General features: G+C 36.8%; 2 protein-coding genes across 3 annotated transcripts in view; both read right to left on the reverse strand.

Annotated features, from left to right (window-relative positions):
• LOC135201069 (C-type lectin domain family 4 member E-like) overlaps positions 1 to 8,051 on the reverse strand; it is a 43,525-nt gene extending 35,474 nt beyond the window's left edge. The window contains exons 1-6 of one of the 2 annotated variants that reach the window (XM_064229957.1): positions 7,815 to 8,051; positions 7,435 to 7,614; positions 6,152 to 6,310; positions 5,672 to 5,777; positions 5,004 to 5,111; positions 4,038 to 4,533 (exon numbers count right to left, since the gene is read on the reverse strand). In XM_064229957.1, coding sequence (XP_064086027.1) covers positions 4,476 to 4,533; positions 5,004 to 5,111; positions 5,672 to 5,777; positions 6,152 to 6,310; positions 7,435 to 7,614; positions 7,815 to 7,974 — 771 coding nt within the window. In that variant the 5' untranslated portion in view covers positions 7,975 to 8,051 and the 3' untranslated portion in view covers positions 4,038 to 4,475. Of the gene's footprint in view, positions 1 to 4,037; positions 4,534 to 5,003; positions 5,112 to 5,671; positions 5,778 to 6,151; positions 6,311 to 7,434; positions 7,615 to 7,814 lie in introns of those variants that run through there. The other variant, XM_064229958.1, reaches the window with a different exon arrangement.
• LOC135201075 (CD209 antigen-like) overlaps positions 1 to 22,389 on the reverse strand; it is a 74,942-nt gene that overhangs the window by 36,475 nt on the left and 16,078 nt on the right.

Here is a 22,389-nt window from a genome sequence, read left to right on the forward strand (position 1 = left end):
ATTAGGACAGCAGATGAAATGTCATATATCTTTAAGGGAACATATGCATGGAGTGTAAGAGCTAACAGAGACAGAGATTAGACCCATGGAAGAAATCAACATAACAGAAGAAGATGTAAAAAATCAACTTGAGAAAATGAAGGCAAATAAAGCACCAGGGACAGATGGAATGAAGCCAGTTCTGTTCAAACTACTCTTACAAAGTAACAACCTTCAAAAAGAATTGGCTGAATGTTTAAACAGCATACTGAAGGGCAGGAAAATGCAGAGAAGCTGGTTTAAGTAAAAAACAACACTTACGCCCAAAAAACAAAACCCCACAGTCAAGAATCTAAGGCCAATTGCTCTAACAAATACATCATATAAAATTTTCATGGGGATCCTGAAAACCAAAATAGAAAAACATATCAGAAATATAGGAAAAATGAATGAACTACAATCAGGCTTTACCCCACAAAGGAAAGGAATCGATCATTTATATATCTTACAATACTGCATACAAGAAACATACAGAAGAAAGGACCCATTATTTGTAGTATGAATAGACTTCCAAAAAGCATTTGACTCAGTTAATAGAAAAAAGCTCATTGAGGCCATGATGAAATATACTGCATGCAGAAGTAATAAATGCAGTTGCAAAGATATATACAAATGATGTAACAAGCCTATGCCTTAACAATATAGAACAAAAAGAGCTAACTGTAACTAATGGAATAAGACAGGGATGCAATGGCTCAACCATATTCTTTCTACTAATAACGTACCTGATAATAGAAAAATTAGAAAATACAACAGAAGGTTTTAGAAATGAAGTAATAAGGATAGTGGCACTATTATATGCAGACGACGGATTAATACTAGGACACACACTAGAAGAAATAACAAAATCAATAAAAACCCTTATGGAAATCGCAAGTGAATGTGGCCTAAACAAGGACAAGAGTAATATACTAATATACAACGACTGGTACAGTATCGATGATGTGGAGAATATGGAGCACATAGAAGCAATAAAAATAGTTAAGAATATTAAATACCTAGGAGTGACAATCAGCAACATGAAAGACTGCTTCAGAGAGCAGATAAAAAGGGCCCAAATTAAAGCAAAGCAGATGGCAAATATGGCTAATGCAGTCATCAATAAAAGCTGTAGCAGAGTAAAAATAGGAAAATTGTACTGGAAAGGACTAGCGATGCCATCATTCATGTATGCAATGGAAGTCATGAAACTTGACAAGAAAACTATAAATGAATTTCAGAAGATAGACAATAAAGTATATAGAGCAATTTTGAAAGCGCCAAGCTACACAGCAAGTTGTGCGTTAAGATCTGAAATAGGGGGCCTCTTCCTGCCACTCAAGAGATATCAAGAATAAACTATTCTACCTGAAACACGCATTGAAGAGTGGTGGAAATAGGCTCCTATATGAGATATTCATGGATCAGTAAGAAAAAAAAAGCCTGGATAATGCAAGTAAAAGAGTATATGAAGGAAAGAACAAAACAATAAACTTGAGTAAAATTGGAAAGCGAGTTAAAGACAAACAGTTAAGAGAAATAATAAACAATTGGGACAGAAAAACCTGGCAGAAAGAAATGAATGAAAAGTCAACGTTAAGAATCTACAGAAAATATAAAGAAAACATAAGAGAAGAAATCTGGTAAGACAACACTGAAAAAACAATGCTGATCAGTAGGGCCAGATTAGGTATACTAGGATTAAATTATAGAAATAGGATAAAAGGAGAAGATACAAAATATTTATACTGTGAGGAACAAAATGAAAATTTAAAACCTTTCTTACTTTACTGTCCAGCATACAATGAGATTAGAAATAGATATAGCTTTATGCAGCAACCATATCAAGAAAATAAAGAGGAATTAGTAGCAAATATACTCTTATACTGAGGGAGGAAGTGGAGAATAGGAAAGATTTTATAAAAGAAATGTGGTATTCCAGAGAGAAGAAGCTCAAACAAACACAAACAAAGGAGGAATAAAAGAAGCAAGAGAGCCGTTTCAAAGGCATATCCCACCTACTACTACTACTACTACTATGAAGGATATACTCGTAGCTTTATATGTGAAGTAGAAAGGGCAGTAAAATCCTGTGAATTTGATTGCAGAGGGAGTAAAGGCAACGAAGTACAAAGGTCGGTTTGTTTACATGGTGTTTTTACGCTGAAGAGGGAAGTCTGCTTTTATTTAATAAAATAAAATTAATTGAAATAAAAACAGCATTTTGTGTATAATTATGGTGCCTAGTACTACGCTGTATTCTCGTCAACACATCAGGTCGTTAATACACAACCGGACATTTCATTGAAGTTAATCTGCTTTGTTATTTGTTTATATAGGAATTTTGTCTTATAAGATTTCTCTTATACGGGTTAGGAGCGGTCCTCTTTGTGGCATGACATTCAGACATCAAAATTATCAAGTATTTTAACTATACCAAAGAGTCCAAATACTTAATCGTCACTATTATCGCTTATAAAGGGTTTGGAGTTTTAAACAAAATTGATAATGAGAAAAACAGGCGTATCATTCTTTTTGTAATAACTTTTCATCTTTTTTTTTTTGCCATGACCTATTTCTTCTTTCGAGTGAACACTTTAGCAAATACCCTAGTCCTACTGAGGAAGTCTTACAAAAGTTCAAGTGAAAATGCAGTTTCGTTACTATATATCCTAATACTACTAACTACTATTCTTTTTGCATTTCAATACATGTTTATCTTTTTATTAATGCATTTTTCTATATTAATCAGTGAGGTATCTTCTTTCTGTAGCTCCCAATATAGTGAACACCATATTTGTTGGAAACTTGAATTTCGAGTCAGTGGCCCCTTTAGTGGGCTTGTTCCATATGAATCGGGTTCTTCATCTTCTGAATGATAATAAAAACAATAACTTTGAGCTTTCAAAAGGCAGCCACGTCTAGGATGTCCGTCATCATTTTGTTTTTCTAATCATTATTTTTAAGAGCTGCATGTTGATAGTTGCTACTTAATTTCTCTTATGCGAATGGCGAATCCTTTAGAGTTTAGACCATAACTACGACGTTTTAATATTTGGCCATGGTTAAAATATTTTATGTTAAGGTCTGAATGTTTATATATGCCACACATGGAGCATAGAATATTAGGCCAAAAACCTGTTGCTGGGACCTATGAGGCCATTCAGCATTGAAATTGAAAATGGGAGCAGAAAGGTTTATAAGGCGTATAGTATATACCAGGAGGAAAACCTGGCTCTGCCTATTCTCTCTCAACAGATGTATTGGTCAAGCGTTCTCGTAAGAGAATCTAAAAACAGTTTCTGTTCCAATTTCACGGCAGGGATGTTTTGTTGCAGAATTTGCTTGGGTAACTGGTATTAACTTGGTATAGTGTCAACCTAAGCGTCACCTAGTATTAAACATGGCGGAAGCTCAATGGGACGCCGTGTTTCGTACTATAGGCCCTCAGGGATCAAAATGTCGTTTGTTAATATAAATAGAGAGATGGTTGTATATAATATTAGTGAAAAGGAATTGGAACCACAGTACTACAGTTGTTGTAGTTGATACTTGTTGAAAATATTTATGTAACTATAGTAAGTTCACATTAACAGTGCATTTGAAAGTTTAGGCCAGTCCATTACGACACTCCTGAGTGGCTGTTGATAAGCCAATCACAGGGCTGGAAACTCTCAGTCTCTCGAGAGAGCTCACATGGGTATTAACTATTTTCCACCTCTCCTGAGGTATACGTCTGTCAAGAGAGATGGAACATTCATCCTGCCTATGTGAACTCTCGAGAGAGACTGAGTTTCCAGCCCTGTGATAGGCTTATCAACAGCCAATCAGGGGCGTCTAAGGGACTGGCCTAGCAATCAAATGCACGGCTGATGTGAATCTACTATAGTTCCTAACGAATAGTGTCTGCCAACACACTTCTATTATTTCAAGTGTTATTCAGGGAATATTGGAGCACTTTACAGAAGCACGAAGACTCAGGTGGTTCTTGAGAGAAAGTCCACCAACCTTTCTAATCAGATCAACTATGTTTATTGAAATGAAAAAACTACTTTCCTGGATGCCACATTCTGCTCACTGGAGAGAGAGAGAGAGAGTGAAACATCGCACAGAAACTACTCGGAAAGAAATATAGTTCACATAGCACTTCAGTTCTATTAACAAATAGATACCTTTATACATACGAAACACATAAAACATATATGTGGAGGGTATAACTAGTAGTCAAAAGGTTAACCAATTGTTAAACAGGTAGCATACAGTAGTAAAACCTAAATATTGCTCTTATATTACTGTTAATTGAAGAAATGTTAACATGAACTATGGAGTTGTCCAACAGGATACAGCTTAAGAAATACAAGCACATAAAAAAGCAGGCAATTTCACTTGATGTAGACACTTCAAAGGAATTCTTAGTCCAAATGCATCTTCCATTTTCAATGTCTGTGGGCATTTTCTTATTCTGACACTGAATCAGAGTTCCAATCCAGTTGGGCAGGTTTCTCGCAGATATATCTGTTGGTAGAATAAGGTAAAGTTTGTATCATTCTTCTTCCAGAGGAAATAATTGTTTTGAGGTAGACAACCTTCGTTGACTTCTAAACTCTGACTGTGAAGATGATTCAGCTTCACAGAGCAAAAGGAAAATGTACTTTCAGAGCATTGTACAGTAATCTTCAGAAAGTAGTCCATGGGAGTGGATTCTCACAGCACAGACAGGTAGAGCTGTACTTTTTGTCTGTTTCTAACTCTTGTTACAAGAAAATCCAACTACTTACAGGTTTTTTTAGCTTCAAAAATTATCAAGTAATGAATCTATTCTGTTGAAATGGAATAATAATAATAATCATGATCAGCTACTGCTGCAGTGGGAGGTTGAAACTAACATATTATTTGGAAACTTGAATTTCAAATCAATGGCCACTTTCGTGTACTTGTTCAGTATGAATAGATTTCATCCAATGAAATAATAATGAATTCCTTACCTGAACTTATTGGTACAAATGTGATCATTTAGGCGATCGCCTTTGTAGTGAAAGAAATGGACACAGTGTTCTCGTGAACCTTGGTTGTTGGGTTCGCCTTCAACCCACCTGGAGGGAGAAAGATAATCAATGTTGAGAAACACCACTTCCATTGTCATTGACGAATGGTAACACTAGAAGAGTTCTAGTACTAAAATGCTACCAGTGTCCTCCACCACTTGTGCCTAGTCCTGAGGGTAGGAATTATAATATCCTGTCCAAGGAATGAAGAGTATAAGATTAAGGAGAATTAAGAGTCCCATCTGAAAGCCCAATACTTTTTTGAAATCTGTTTCATCAGTAATGCTTAATAACTATTGAATGGATTGATCTTCTAGCAAAAGTTCAGAACAGAGGCCTACCTGTGGTCGGAATTTCAAGTATTGGGGTACTGCCTGTAATATACATTACGTGATACTGTGGAGAGTGATAAATGGTCCTCTGTCTAACTCTGGTTATCATTTCTCAGTAGTCGAAGTGTGATCCAGTGAGTCTGTGACCCTATTGCACGATATAATTCGAATGATGCTTCTTCCTCTCAGTTTTCTTGAAGAAGCCTAACGCTCATTTCTGATCTAGGTACTATCTCATGAATCACTAATTCCTATTACTTCAACTTCAGCTCTTACCATGATTCAACGATTTGGTGGATGGTGCCATCTGCAACCCATCTGTAGGTCCCTTCTTCCTGCAGGTCATTCAGTCCTACATAGGTGCTGTGACCTTTTGCAAGATCTGCAAAGAGAAGAACTGATTAGATTGAAAGGGAAAGTATGGTTCTCCATGTTCGTCTCATGGGTGATTCCTGAAAACAGAAGATAATTCAGCTGTCAAAAAATTCTATGGAAATAGGTGATTTATAATTTGTTTGAAGCTTATGATATATATAATCTAGCTTTGCTCCTGTGTAACTCATTTGAAAGATTCTTTGTTTGGGGTACCAGCTGGTACCAGTAAAGGAAAGGACAGCCTTTATATGGTATCTAAGGGCCCCTCAGTGCTTACAGGTATATAGTACCAGCAACTTCCTTATAAAGTGTTTTGTGTTCAGTAATATTAAATGCACTAAAGATCAAATAGTATTTAAACTCACAGTCACTTGTACTCACCACGGAGGAAGTTGTACTCCTCATCACGAGTGATTGTGACCAAGTCGGAATCCAAGGCTAAGCATTTCTGACGGCTCTGTTCCCAGGTGCTGGTGTCTTTGCCAAGGAAGTAACAGGAGGATCTCAGCTTCACCCAACCGTTTTCACAGTAAAGATGATCTGGAAGTCAAAGTAAGATGTTTCTTAGCAGCATTGAATGTCATGTCAGTTTTTAAGATGGTTTATCTCTGGTTTAGATCCTCATTGGGCAATGCCAAGTGCCACCCATTTGGTCTCTTGCATGGCTCACTGTAGGTGGTTCTAAAGTTGCCTATCAATTCCAGCACAAGGTCAGCTTTCACCATCAAGACTTTAAACACTTTCATCCGTCGATATTCTACTCTGTAGCTTCTCTGCTTTTTGCCTTTACTGCTTCGGTAATGGTCTCATAACCGTCTTTACAATACTTGCATTGTTCTCCTATTAAACCTTCTAAAATCTATCTTGTCATCTTTTAAGTGAAAATAGCCCTACATAATTCTTTTAAACTCCTACAGAATCACCTCTTCCCTCATACTAAGGAACCATTTCTTCCTAGACCCATTCCCTTGGAATCTTTCCAAAGTCCAGACTCACCTTACACACCCTGGCCAAACACTCGATTAGGCTGCCACCATCATAGCTCATTATCTCACTCAATTTCCCTCTTCACATCTTGAGCAGTCAATTCGACAGGCTTTCTCGTGTCAGCCATATTACCTCCTCTTGTGCTCTGCGTTCAGACATTCAAATGACCGACTCCATCTTGAGAGGACACCAGCTGTTTGAGAGTTCCTTCGTTGTCAGCTTTTCTCGCGAAGATCTATTTGTTTACTCTATTCCTCTATGGAGTGTACTTGGTTAAATTCATACCTAAGTATTCTTTTCTCTCTCTCTCTCTCTCTTCTCTCTCTCTCTCTCGTGCTCTCTCATGGCCGTCTGGCTATCTCTCTGCTCTAACTGTGCCTCAAAATTGCTTATCTTGATCCCTGCTTTTAAAGACCTCAGGTTTCAAAATCTATCTCCCATCACTTTAAATATCTAGATATCCTATAATATATGTATTATATATATAATATCTATATAATATGTATATATATAGTACATATATATATGTATATATATATATATATATATATAGTATATATATATATATATGGTATGTATATATACATATATATATATATCTATATATATATATATATAGATATATATATATATATATATATATAATATTATTAAATAACAAAACGTTGATTAATCACCTATGGCCAATAAGTTGAACATTTTCCCGATTCCTGAGGTGACGTTCTCCGAAAGCTTCCCGATTCCTGCTGTGACGTCCGAAAGCTTCCCGATTCCTGCTGTGACGTCTGAAAGCTTCCCGATTCCTGCTGTGACGTCCGAAAGCTTCCCGATTCCTGAGGTGACGTTCTCCGAAAGCTCTGAAAATAAAAACGGAAACTATGGTGAAAAATATGTTTTTTTGTTAAGCTGTGGTTTTGTGGCCACAGTGGACATTATAATTCTAAAGAATCAATATGGACTTTACAGTGCATAATACTGTAATGTTCTTTTTGAGCACAAAAATACGAATAAATGCAACAATTCACACGATTCACAACTCTCTTTCCCTCCTCCTCACCTTGTACCACGTGAGTGAGGGCTTCGATGGAGCCTTGAATTCTGCTGAGCTGAATATGATCCATTTGCTGCGAGTGGCAGCGACCAGCCATTGCAAGGAGGAGAAAAATGGTCGCAAGCAGACGCAAGCAAGAAGCAACGGCCGTGCTCGAACACTGCATCTCTGTAGAGTATGAGATGTGAGCTTAGTAGTACTTCTTGCTCTAATGGCGTTCGTCCTCTGTCTGAAGTTTGAATTCCCAGAGAGATGATCAGGAGGGCGTGCGTTGCTTGATATGCATCAGCCGCTACGCCCACCCCCAACCCCCCGCCCCCTCCCCTATAATAAAAGTCCTTGCTTAAAGGGTATAATATCCTAGGATCCCTAGGGACACGCCGTGGTGCAGAAAGTAATAAAAAAAGAAACAGAAAATGTGAGAACTTTATTGTGCAAGTTTCATAATGAGCTAGTCTTAACTGCTTTCTCTCTCTCTCTCTCTCTCTCTCTCTCTCTCTCTCTGTGTGTGTGTGTGTAGCACCTTCGCCATATTCACGTATGTGAATAATACCAAATGGTTAAAATGCCTTGCTTAAGAAGTAGCCACGTTGTCCGAGAGAGAGAGAGAGAGAGAGAGAGAGAGAGAGAGAGAGAGAGAGAGCGCAAAACCAATCCCTATAATAGAGATCGTTCTTCTTCTTGGGTTTCCGGGTTTCCCAACCAGAGGATTGGCGTCACGTGTTTTTAAACGAGTATAGCATACGTTACTGTTGCTGTGTGCCATTTTTTTCAGCAGTCAGTAACGCTTGTCCTAATAATATGCCTGCATTTATAAATGCGCGCTTTCTTCTGACTTTATCCACCAGACCTCACAATTTGGATGTTTTAAAAATTGCCGCCGTCTTCAATCTGCTACATGTTATGCGTTCAGTCATTTAGCCATAACTTCACTCAGTCTTCCTATTTTTCTGGAAGTTACTTGTATTTAACTCAGAATTAAATTCTCTAGATACTCTTGTTATAAAATCGTAAAATTTGGCTTTCTCGGCCAAATTTTACGATTTTATAAAAAAAAAAAAAAATGTGATTTTTAACCAAATTTTTCGAAGTTATTCCAGGAAGTTTAACCTAGAGGTATTTAAAATATATCTCTAACGATATTACAAAGAGTTTCCTTTTTGACAGAGGAGGTATTCTACCCTTATAGTCATACGCTCTTATTTTCAGGATTTTAAGGAAAATGGATACCTTGAGGACCTTCCGTGGAGTGATATACGTATTGTGTTGTCCTGTAATACATTACTTTGTTTTTTGGCTATCTATTGATAGCCACTAACGTCCTTTTGTCCAGGGAAATACCTTCAGTCAGTGAGCAGGCATTACTATATAACTGAAGCACTGAAGAACAGGAGCAGGTTTTACTGTACATTCACAGTGTCTTCTTAATGATTCTGTCTAGCTTTCTTTTAAACTCTTCCACACTGTTGCTGTTTACAACTTCTGGTGGCAGTTTATTCCAGGTGTCACATAGCTTGTATGTAAAGAAGTTTCCACAATGGGATGTGTTGTATCTCTTCAGTTCTAGTTTCTATCATTTATTTCTTGTCTGGTTTTCGTTTAACGTAAATAGGTTACTGTCTACAGATCAAAGCAGTTAAGTCGATTCGTTCGAACGATATATTTCGGGAATTCTCTCCTCTCCTGGGGAGAGAAAGTGGAGAGTTGCAGATGAACTGTTTTCCATGCAGTGTGGAAGCGTTTGCCTGCAGTATGCATCCGTGCATTGCAAAGAGCACGGCGGGAAATGCATCAGAGATATGAAATATCCCGGATGGGGAAACAGACAATTGTCTCCGGGACATAGAGCAAATTACCAAGCATCTATTTGGAGAAGATGGAGATGAGGAAATTGTTACTGATGTCCCGCAAATGTGTAAGATCATGTATCCACCATGTATTACCCTGTAAGCACACCAGCCTGTACACTGCAGGGCTGTGACAATAGAAAGAGGATGACGAGTTAGAAATGGCCCTATGGAGTAGCTACTATGTTTAATGCCATTTTGAACGCTTTCCAATACATACATTGCGTTGAAGTGGCATGTTGAGTGGTCAGTGCATTGGGTTTGCTGTCATGATTTTTATCGGTTTTCAGGATAAACTTCAACCATTTGGGTGCTGCGTGATTCTAAAAATGAAAAATAGAGCATCTCCGTGGACCTACTCGTACGTTGTTACTGAGGGAAGGTTTCAACTTTAAATTGCTAAGACTTTCCATTAATTGCAGCCCCACGGCGTCCACTCGACTAGAGAAAGGAAACCGAGTCTAAGCAAGGAAGGTTGTCGCCTTTTCCTTTATGTTCCCGTATATATGGCACTGAATGGTGGTGTTGCTAAAAGCCCGTTTGTCCTAACAGATCTTCATAGGTGTCCAAACCATCGCACACGTGCTTGCATGGCGTTTTGTGTTCGAGTTTTTCCTGTTAAGAATAGACTGATAAAACTTTTAGGAGAGAGTTCAAACCTAAGAAGGAGTCCACCATTATAGGAGCTCGTTTAAATGCAAAGACATCATGGCTCCCGAGCTATACTCTGTTTTTTTCCATCTGTCCATCCGGCTGTGGTGTTTGCGCATAGTAACACTGCGTCCTGGGCTTTAAATAATATCCTATTTCGAATATTAACGGTGTAATTCGCATACAATAAATTATTAAAAGATTTTTCAGTTGCAAATGTATACCCAGATCTCTTTTTATTTACCTAAAACTTACACATAGCGTAACTATTTAAAGCCCGGGACGCAGTGTTACCCTGCGAAAGCACCACAGGCGGATGGACAGATGGAAAAAACCGAGTATAGTCTCATGTTGCTTGTTGTGACGACGTGGGGATAAGAATGCTGCATTTTTAGTGAGCGTGTTAAAGTCTTCTAGAATAGGTACTTGTTTCTCCTAATATTGCTTTATTTCGTTTTTTATGTTTGTACTTATACTTCTTTGTATATATAACCTTTTGGGTAACATTACTGTATTCCAGTGATTTTTTGTGGTTTTTAAATTTTCCTTTCTGTTCTTTATTGTTGCCAGACCTAATCACACACACACACACGCACACACACACACACACACACACACACACACACACACACACATATATATATATATATATAATATATATATAGATATATATATATATATATATATTTATATATATATTAATTAGACATAGAATATTATAAACTGGAGGCTCAACAAATTATACAACACATACATTTAGAAGAACCAAAAATCCGACTCGACCCAGATAGTACTACTGCAACTGTAGGCCTACTTACTACAGAGGTGTGTCAGTTCAACTTGGGTGCTATAACTCAGTGGCGTCGCTGTAGGGTGGCCTTGGGGGGAGGGGCCCAGGCCCCCAATCAGATGATTTGCACCCCCCCATTGGCCCCTCCAGTTGAAATTCCTCTTGTGACTGAATTTTTAATGTATGTCCCTCCAGTGTCAGTGCTGCCAATTTGGGGGTAGTTAGAACTGAGATATATTATTCTCACCTTTTTGCTTCTTGATAATATGGCATCGCTTTCTGTTTGCATGGTGAATTTTTTTCATGCCAATAGATGGCAGCTTGTCCTAGGCTAATAGCTATGTAGTACCATTCGCGTTCCTTTCATGAAGTAGGATAGTTGTTTAAACTTCTTTGTGTGTGCCTGTAGGCTGCAACGTTCGTGATATTTGAATAGAAATTCTTCTGTCGGTTGACGATACAGTTCCTTTTGCATTCTTTAATTTGTTTACATATGCATTTGATTGTAGAGGGAAGAAATAAGTACATTATGAATGTATTTGAACCTGTTGTTGTGTTGCTTTAGGTTAAGTCAGCCTTGTGCTGACACGGGCTCTTGGTCATTGAGCAGCCCGTAATGAACCTGTGCTCTATAGAATATGAATAGTTTTGACGTTTTCACAAAACAAAAGTAAGATTTATAAATAAAAACTACCTTATTATATGTAGCCTTTAAGCCTAATTGTATAAAACACAATTTGTTTCGAATTTCATCGAATTTGGTTTTGATGAAAAAAGCTGTCTGTCGTCTGGTTCTCTAGCTTACGACTCAGGTACTACTGAGAACATTACAGCCCATCGTGAAAAACTCACAGTAAGACCACCAGGACCAACAGATATCAGTCAAGGTAAAACAGAAAACCCCGTGCAGCCACCAGCTCTGGCATGCTTTCCAACTCGTCAAATTGGCAACAGACTAAGAGCATTTAAGGTATCTTGGTATACAAGTCATTCCTGGCTGGAATACTCTGTAATGACAGATGCTACATATTGTTTTTGCTGTAGGATCTTTCCACAGCCAAATAAAGTCTCTGAAACAGCCTTTATGTCAACTGGGTACAGATTGTGGAAGAAAGCAACGGAAAAAGATGAGAAAAGTGATTTTCATAGGCACTCCATGTGCACTTGGAAAGATTTGGAAGAACACATAGCTAGGGGAAACACTATAGCTAAGTCCTTAACATCTGCCCATAATAAAACTGTGGCAGAAAATAGGCATTACATCAAGGAGGTGGCCAAAGCCTGATGCCTAACAGCTCGTCAACAAATTGCACAAAGGGGTCGTCATGGATGTCCTGACAGTATGAATAAGGGCAATTTTCTTGAAATAATGGAACTCATCAGTGAAAAAGATCCCATTATCAAAGCCCGTCTGTCTTCCAAGAATGCCAAATACACCAGTCCTACCATTCAGAATGAAATTATTGGAATCATGGTCGATACTGTCCTTGATGAAATAACAGGAGCTTTATCAATCTACTTAGTTTTCTATAATGGTTGATGAGTCAAGGGACATTAGTGGAAGAGAACAGCTATCTGTTGTTGTTGGGCATTTGTTTGATCATACCCCACATGAGGAGTTTTTGGGGTTCGTAAGACTGCATGAACAAAATGCAGAGTATCTTAAAAACAGCATATGTGAAATGATACTGACATGCAAAATTGATGCAAAGAATTGCGTTGGTCAAACTTATGATGGGGCCTCAGTAATGAGTGGGACAAATGCTGCTGTACAAAGACTTTTCCGAGGAGAGGCTGCACCAGAAGCACCTTATATTCATTGTTATAATCACCGCCTAAACTTGGCGATTGTGGATGTTGTTAAGTCTGTCAAGATTGCAGACCAGTTCTTTGGATTGCTGGAATCCAAATATGTGTTAATGTCATCAGCTGGGCTGCACGAGTTGTTCCTGCAAAAACAAAATAAGCTATTTCCGGAGAAACAACACCCAAAAGCTAAAAAATTGAGTGTCTGTATGCAGCCTGCAAAGTAATGCTGCTGAAACTACCAAACTCTAGAGGAAGTAGCCAATGAGCACTCTGGCAAGCGTGCTACTGATGCAGCTGGACTCCTGAATGCAGTTAATTTCTCATTCATCGCAAGCCTTGTTGTGTTTGAAGATCTGCTGCACAGAACCAAATTGCTGCTGACATAGTTGAGACTCTACATGATGAGCTGGAGCAAGAGAGAGAGAGAGAGAGAGAGAGAGAGAGAGAGAGAGAGAGAGAGAGAGGGTTGAAATTGGGACATTCTTTGGTCTAAAGAAAGAGACATGGCAAAGGAACTAGACATCCCAGTCAGATTTGCTTATAAATCAGGAGGAAAAAGGACAGCAATCTTCCATGCTTGATGGCTTTGCAACAAGTACCACCCTTGGCTAGGAAGAAACACCTGACTCTAAACAGGACTTTTGTGTTGTGAATCTTTTCTACCCAGTGCGTGACCGCTTTCGAGCAGAACTTGACTCTAGATTAAGTGAAGATGACAAACATTGACTGAGGTCTATTCCAGCTCTGGATCCAAGAAGCTCCAATTTTTTAATGCAGAGATCATTGAACCAATGGCAGTCCAGTATGGAGTTGAACTGTCTGAATTAGGCGGGCCACTCACAGTCCATGTGGTCGTACAATGAGAACTGGGTGGGAGGAGACTCCAAAAAAATGACTGCTAACTCACGTTACTGCCCGGTCTGAACAAAGTAGTCAGTCTTAAGTTGGCAGCCACACAGTTCATACGTGGCGGAGGGAATATCTGATAATGAACCATATATGCTCAGACTGTGCCGTTGCACCCAGTATAACCATTAAGAAAAAAAGCCACGAAAAAGAATATTGGGTCAATGATTGGTTGTTGAAGAGAGAAAAACTCACATTTATTGCTTTTAAAGGCAATACAGGTAGCTCCCAGGGATTGCTATGATGAACGTAAGGGTGGACGAGACAACATTCAATTTTGTAGAAAGATTATAAAGGTCGTGCAAAAGGACACATGCATGACGAAATCCACAACGCCCTATGAAAGGCCAAGTGCCACATTACGCTACTTAGCGACTGACTGTTCTTATCAGATATAAAATTGAGTGTGGCCATATCGCCCAAAGCTCTTGGAAGAGTCATGCTGGAGACATGTTAAGCTATTTGGACAACTCTCTGCAAAGACTACATAATATAAAGATAAATAAAACTCATGTATATATACATATTTGTATCTTTGATAAAAAAAAATACACTAGCTTTTAGAAACTCAAAATAATTGAGACTTCTACAACTATAACAAACAGTTTGTTGTGTATAAAATTAGTGTAGGAAATTATGAAAGTGAAAAAGTAATAAATCTTTGTGTAACCAGTCATTACGCTACACTATTTCGCAATCAGCACCAAGTACCTACATGAAAATTATAACTGTGTGAGGGAGGTTTCATTACCTCCCATTATGATTTTACTATTGCATTGTCTCCAGTTCTCCTTTAAATCATATATCGTTTATGAACTCTTTAGCATAATTCTTATTTCGTTAAAAAATATCCACAGTTTATTTTTTTGTTTTTCTTTTACTTTGGAATATAACTGATTAAACGTCCTGAGCAAGGCACCAATTTGTTTTGTTTTGTTTTGAGAGATTACTTAAAGTATTGTATAAAATACATTACTATTAAACACGCTCACACAAACACACACACATATATATATATATATATATATATATATATATATATATATATATATATAAAGGTATAAGCCAAGAGGGAAAAATAAACAACGGAGTTTTATGCAAGTATCTTTCGCGACGTTTCAAACTGGGTGGCCTTTACTTAGTTCATCTGCTAAGTAAACGGACGTTTGAACGTCGAAAGATCTTGCGGAAAATCATTTGTTTATTTTTCCATCGTGGCTTATACCTTTATTTATGGATTTATCACGTTTCCAAACTTTCGTGATTCAATTATATATATATAATATATATATATATATATATATATATATATATATATATATATATATATATATATATGAATAACTTGATCACGAAGTATATAAAACGTGATGCTATGGCAAATAAACCTTTATATATATATATTATATTATATATATATATATATATATATATATATATATACATATATATTACGTAATTTGGTATTTTGAAACCTTGTCGTTACTCCAGGATCTAGAAACGCTACGTCCTTCAGTCTCCAACATCACTGGTGAATGAGAGTTTAATGTGATTTCATTTTGTTTGCACTCATAAGGTCAATTGCAATTATATAAAATTTTACAAAATTCAGTATGTATAGAAATTAGAAAAATATGTATATGTATATATATATCTATATATATCTCCTTTTATATATACTATTAATATATCTATATATATAATATATATATATATAATTTTATATATAAAATATCTATATATATATATATATTGTATATATATATATATATATATATATATATATATATATATATATATATATATATATATATATGATGTCTAAAGGGCGAAACGTCTTATGCACCACTTCCTGATTTCTTAGATGCCTCTACTTACCTTATTTCTTTCCGATATGAAGGTCTTATATTTATTATTTATCTTATTGTTCACCGTCTCTTTCGTTGCATCAGGACACTTTTTCTTTAGTTTCTCAAATATCGATTGATAAGCTGCATTTCTTTTGTGTTTGTCAGAATATTCTTTACTTTTTATATTCCACAGACATTGCTACGACTTATAAATCTCGAAGAACCCCATCCAGAACTCTTTATCTACCGAAACTCTGACATGTTGAACGATATCCTCTTCTGTGCCGTTTCTTGGTAAATACCTAAAAAACACCCCCATCACATTCAAACTTGCTTAAACTCCGCCCATTTCGATCGGGTATTACAGATCCCAACTGACGTGAGTGGCCGGCCTAATTAGCTGTAGAAGTACGCCGAGACAAAAGGCTCATTCAACGCAAGGATTTAGAGGGAGTCAAGATCACCACTCTCGTTACAACTGTCTTCATTCATGTCACCTTACAAAGAAGCCTTTCTTTCCCGACTACTGACAATAGCCATAGTTCTTCCTCCCACATTAGCTTCTGCATGTGAACCAAGTTTGTCGTCTATGAGGCTTCAACATGCACTATATATCGAGAGAGAGAGAGAGAGAGAGAGAGAGAGAGAGAGAGAGAGATTAAATATTTACCTACGACAAAGAAAGTTGTCTATATTTATGATTCAATAGCAAGATTTTCCCACGAGTTGTTGGCAGTTTCCAATGGGGTATATGATCACACACACACACACACACACTGTGTGAAGTGGAAAATTTAGAAAAAAAGAAGAACTACGGAAGGACTTATTGATAGTCCCGGTTTTCCCTCACTTTCTTCTTCTTCTTCTTCTGATCCGGATTTTGGTTGAGTTCTCCTATGGGAATAATACTAAAATTAACATCAAAATCCGCCATGTGATAATATCTTTATTTCTTCGTCTTTCCATTCCTTCTGGTACAACAACAACAACAACAACAACAACATTTGTCTAATCATTCCATGGCCGGAAGAAGAAGAAGAAGAAGAAGAAGAAGAAAGCAATTCCAGTCTCAAATGAAGATATATAGATATAATAATAGGACGCCTCAATCATCATATTATTTGAGATATAGATAACAGAGAGAGAGAGAGAGGAGAGAGAGAGAGAGAGAGAGAGAAAAAAAGAGAAGAAGAAGAAGAAGAAGAAGAAGAAGAAGAAGAAGAAGATGAGAGAGAGAGAGAGAGAGAGAGAGAGAGAGAGAGAGAAGGAATGAAGGATTGCGAGATTTTAATTTTATTTTTTAATATGGCGGAGAATGAGAGAGAGAAAGACTCAGAGATTGAAAGAATGAAAAGGAGAGAGAGAAGAAAAATTACAAACTATTTTTTCTCGTTTCTTTTCTTTCTTTAATAAGACGGAGATAATAGATGAGGAGCAGAGAGATACAGAGAGAGAGAGAGAGAGAGATACAGAGAGAGAGAGAGAGAGAGAGAGAGAGAGAGAGAGAAAACCTTACATCTTGTTCGGGTTGCCCCAGGTCCCTCAGTGTGAGGCATCTCTAATGTCTACCAGAGAGTTGCTAGTACATCTTCCGGTATATTTTGCATCTTCCAATCTTGGATGGTCTGGGATGCAGCTTAGATATTTGTCGAGCTTATTCTTAAACACATCTTCGCTCACTTCTGATATATTCCTCAGATTGAGCTGGCAACGCATTGAATGCCGCTGCTTATCGATGCTGGTGCGTAGTGGATTAATGTCCTGTGTGATTTCCTTATTTTTCCTGGTATAGTTTTGGGCACTATTAATCTACCTCTGCTTACTCTTTCTGATAATTTTAGCTCCATGATGTTTTCTGCTATTCCTTCTATCTGTTTCCATGCCTGAATTATCATGTATCGTTCTCTTCTCCTTTCTAGGACTCTTAATTTTAAGGATTTTAAGGATTGTAGTCTTTCCCAGTAGTCAAGGTCCTTAACTTCTTCTATTCTAGCTGTAAAGGGAACATTTGTACACTCTCTATTTGGTGAAATATCCTTTTGATAGTGTGGGTACCATATTGTATTGCAATATTCAAGTGGACTACGAACATATGTTTTATAAAGCATAATCATGTGTTCAGCTTTTGTTATTTTGAAGTGCCGTAACAACATTCCCATTTTTGCTTTACATTTTGCCAATAGAATTGCTATTTGATCATTGCATAACATTGTTCCTATTATCATCCCACCAAGGTCTTTAAACTGCTTCCTATTGTGATTGTCTCGTTATTAGGTCCCCTATATGCATATAGCTTTCCTTCTCTGTCTCCATAATTCATTGATTCAAATTTATCAGAGTTAAATACCATCCTATTTACTTCTGCCCAATCATATACTTTGTTAAGGTCTCCTTGTAGCGCGTTCCTATCTTCATCACGGCAGCTCCAGATATGCAGAGACGAGGGCGTTCATATATATACATATATATATATATTATAAGATATATTATATTATTACTTATTAATATATATATATATAATATAAAACCTCCAGGGGATGTCCATGATACAACGATTAAAACATCAATTTATTCTAAGAAACGTTTCGCACATGAAATTCTCTGTGCATCATCAGTCTGTGAAAGATAAAGACACATTTATAAATAACAAACAATAAAAGTGTAAAAAGGAATTCACATATATTAAAAATAGTCTTAAAATTACATAAAAGAACAAAGTAAAGATGAAAAAACAGGTTAAAAAGAGACTGCTTAAACACCAACCGTTCATTGTGAGGAGAGAAGATGGAATGAACTACGACAAGTTAAAAGTAACGACTTCAACTATGCCAGGTACAGAGTTGCTGAGGACGTGTTACTGTTAAGAGAGGGAACAAGCCTCTTGATATATAGAGAGGTGAAAGAGGGGGAATGGCTAATAATATGTTTAAAGTGTTTTATATAATAATAAAGTCACATAGCTCTGCTCGCCTAGAGACAAGGGGTGGTACACTGCAAAGTTCACAGGGGAGAGAATGATATTTGCTGAACAAGCAACTTGTCTCAGAGGCCGTTCCCCGTTTGCGAGGCATGTGCATTCGTTTGTACGCGTATTACAGGCCTACTGGTTCAGGGTACTTGTGGAAGACGCATTCTTTGTGCAAAAGAGAGAACAAGTGGTTGCTCCAAGTGTCGGGAGAAAACGCCCATCGAAAAGGTAAAACTGTTCTTTTTGTATTTCAATTTTGCAATTAAAAGCATGATTTCTGATGTTGGAATCAACTCGAAGGCTGTTAAGGGTCAGATATTGCTCTCACTTGGGCTTCAGCTTTCGCACTGGTCAGAGAATAAAGCAACCTGAATTTTCCAACATCAGAAATCATGCTTTTAATTGCAAAATTGAAATACAAAAAGAACAGTTTTCCATAATAGACCATGTCAAACATCCTGACCATTTAACCACCCTTGAGTCTTTATATATCAAGAGGCTTGTTCCCTCTCTTAACAGTAACACGTCCTCAGCAACTCTGTACCTGGCATAGTTGAAGTCGTTACTTTTAACTTGTCGTAGTTCATTCCATCTTCTCTCCTCACAATGAACGGTTTGGTGTTTTAAGCAGTCTATTCTTAACCTTTTTTTTTTGTTTTTCATTTTTACTGTGTTCTTTTATGTAATTTTAAGACTATTTTTAATATATGTGAATTCCGTTTACACTTTTATTGTTTTTATTATTTATTTATAAATGTGTCTTTATCTTTCACAGACTGATGATGCACAGAAAAGAGAATTTCATGTGCGAAACGTTTCTTAGAATAAATTGATGTTTTAATCGTTGTATCATGGACATCCCCTGGAGGTTTTACATATATATATATATATATATATATATATATATATATGTATATATATATATATGTATATTGTCACGGTGAGAATGTTTCACCCAAGACATTAAGATATATGTGAATAACAAAATAATCCTAGGTACTACTAAACATATGCACTGTTGTCAGTCTTCTTGCCTGGAAACGGATCGGAGAATGGTACTGTGTCATAGTTGACACAGTGGGCATGAAGATTGATGTTTACGCTGCCTGGGAATTAGGTTAGGCCTGTCCTACCTGCTATTACATGATATTCCTTGTGTGTATGGGTTTTATTACTGATGAGGCCAGGTGATGTCTTCCCACTGGGAGGCATCTGAAGTGCTGATTTCCATTTTAGGGGTATTGAAGAAAATTCCTGGTACTCAGCTCGTTTCTTTATTGCTCATTACATCATGCCAAATTTCTCCCAGGCTAGTCTCCTGGACTTGGTTAATTTTACCTAGTCTTCAGAACTCCTGGACTAGATCCCTGGGAAATATTCATTTTATTTAATTTTGTTTTTGATTTCCAGAAAAACAATACAAGTGAGTAGTTTAACAGAACAACAACAAAAAATAACTCTTTATATTTAGAGACCTCAAAAAAAAAGTACATCAACTACTTACTATGGGAATTGCTTTTCCTTCATAATAGGATAAGTATCAAACGTGGAGCAGCCCTGGAATCAATTAATTTACAGTTAAAGTGTAAATCATTTGATACCCTACTGCACACAGTACTAAATGTTTGTACACGATATATGTCAATGGATAAGGCTACCTGAAAGATTTCTGAGAAAAACTTACACTAAAATGAGGTAAAATTTAGGCTAAGGTGCCTTTTAACAGGATATAGTCTAGCCTAGGCCTCTTCAGAAATCGTTAAGAATAGCCTATGCAAAGTTTACATGGCTGATTTTTGACTAGGTTACAATAGGCCACAAAGTTAGGTTAGTTTAATGAGGGTACAAGCTAAGTCCTATGTAATTAAGTTTCCATGAATTTATATACATATCTAGCCTAACTACATTTACCAAAAATAGTCATAATTCCTCATTCAAACAAGATTAGTCTAGGGTAGGCCTTCTTAAATTACTGTATAGCCTAGTCTAAGATCATGATTTGGCAGTGGAAAATTTCCATGAAGAGGAGGTAGGGGTAACCCCAAGATGCCCTGTAGGACGGCCATTTTTGGGTACCCTTTGGCACTGGTATTTGAAAAACTTTAAACAAACAAAACACTTATAACTACCTTTTTTAACATTTTACAACCCAATCAAACACTAAGTTACAACTCAAACTAACACAGCAAAATCTCATGACAACTAATGAACGTAAAGCATCTTTCATGAAAATGAAAATTTTCCACGTTAAGGTGTTGTAAGCATGTTCGACTGGGCATGTCAAACTTTCGCATTTGAATCCTCGTCTGCTACTGTTCTTTCATGATAGTGATCTGTTCCAACTAATGAACTAAGGGTAATATTACGACTTTAAAAGCTTACCTTGCAAGGGATAGATAATAATTTGTATTAATAACTTGGTAAAATAGCCAAAATGAAAGGTGGACCGGTTGACGTCCTTCTCACCCTCGAGAGCATTCGTGATCCTTTCATGTTATGCTAGTGTTTCCAAAATGCAGATGAAAGATTCAGGACAGCGCTCCCATACTCAAAATGAAAAATAAACAAAACAAGGAACTGGCCACACTGCCATGCACTCGTGTCCACAACAAAATCGAACAATTTTATTTTACAGTTCCAATCGCTCCTTTACAGCTAGTGTAAAGATATTAGGAGGGTGATGAATCAATTCCTAAATAAACTCACTAATAATTAAAGGAATATTTTTCCCATTACAATATATATAATATAATATATACATAGATATATATATTAATATAATATTATAGATAATATATATATATTATATATATAATATATATATATATATATATATTCAATAAATATATATATATAGAGAGCTAGATATTAATAAATAAAAGACTTCATTAATTTGAGACGTAGAGAACACAGCCTCCGTTTATCAAACCCATCTCTCTCTCTCTCTCTCTCTTCTCTCTCTCTCTCTCTCTCCAAGACGACTTGGCAATTCGTATTTTCCTTGATGGGAAAGCTATAGTGGGCTTAAAAGTATTGATACATTTATTTAAGCACTCAAGAACAAGGCGTAATATTGTTTTTAGTCCATCCTGTAATACAGAGGTAATTGTTTTCTATTATTTACGGTATACTCGTAGAAAAAAGATAGATGATGGCTAACTCTTCTATTTTTGTTAATTTCTCTCTCTCGCTCTCTCTCTCTCTCTCTCTCTCTCTCTCTCTCTCTCTCTCTCTCTCTCTCTCTCTCTCTCAGTTGATGGCAGTTTACGACTGGGAATATGATTACACATACATACATACATACATATATACATACATACAAATACATACATACATATGAAAAGAGACCGACATGGCAGCCATACCTATGTATGAACAGAAGGTCATTAGCGACCGATATCTCCTAATACCCAATGTCATACCCCTGGGTATGACATTTAGGCCGAATACTATGACTCCCAAGGGGGGTTGTCTTTCTGGCCTTCGCAACGGTTGCACCCATCTTTATTTAATCATTTTCAGATGTTTTTTCTTCTACTTCTTCTTCTTCTTATTCACAAAACTGAAAAATCCAGAGTCTACATTCGTTGCCTTTTTTAATGCTACTCTCTCTCTCTCTCTCTCTCTCTCTCTCTCTCTCTCTCTCTCTCTCTTCTCTCTGTCATTTTCAATTTGTCTAAATTTTTCGGTTTTTTTTATATATATCTGATATGGCCTGCATGCTTCGTTGTATAATGAGAGAGAGAGAGAGAGAGAGAGA

The sequence above is a fragment of the Macrobrachium nipponense genome, chromosome 27 (genome assembly GCF_015104395.2).
Source record: "Macrobrachium nipponense isolate FS-2020 chromosome 27, ASM1510439v2, whole genome shotgun sequence".
NCBI classification, from domain to species: Eukaryota; Metazoa; Arthropoda; class Malacostraca; order Decapoda; family Palaemonidae; genus Macrobrachium; species Macrobrachium nipponense.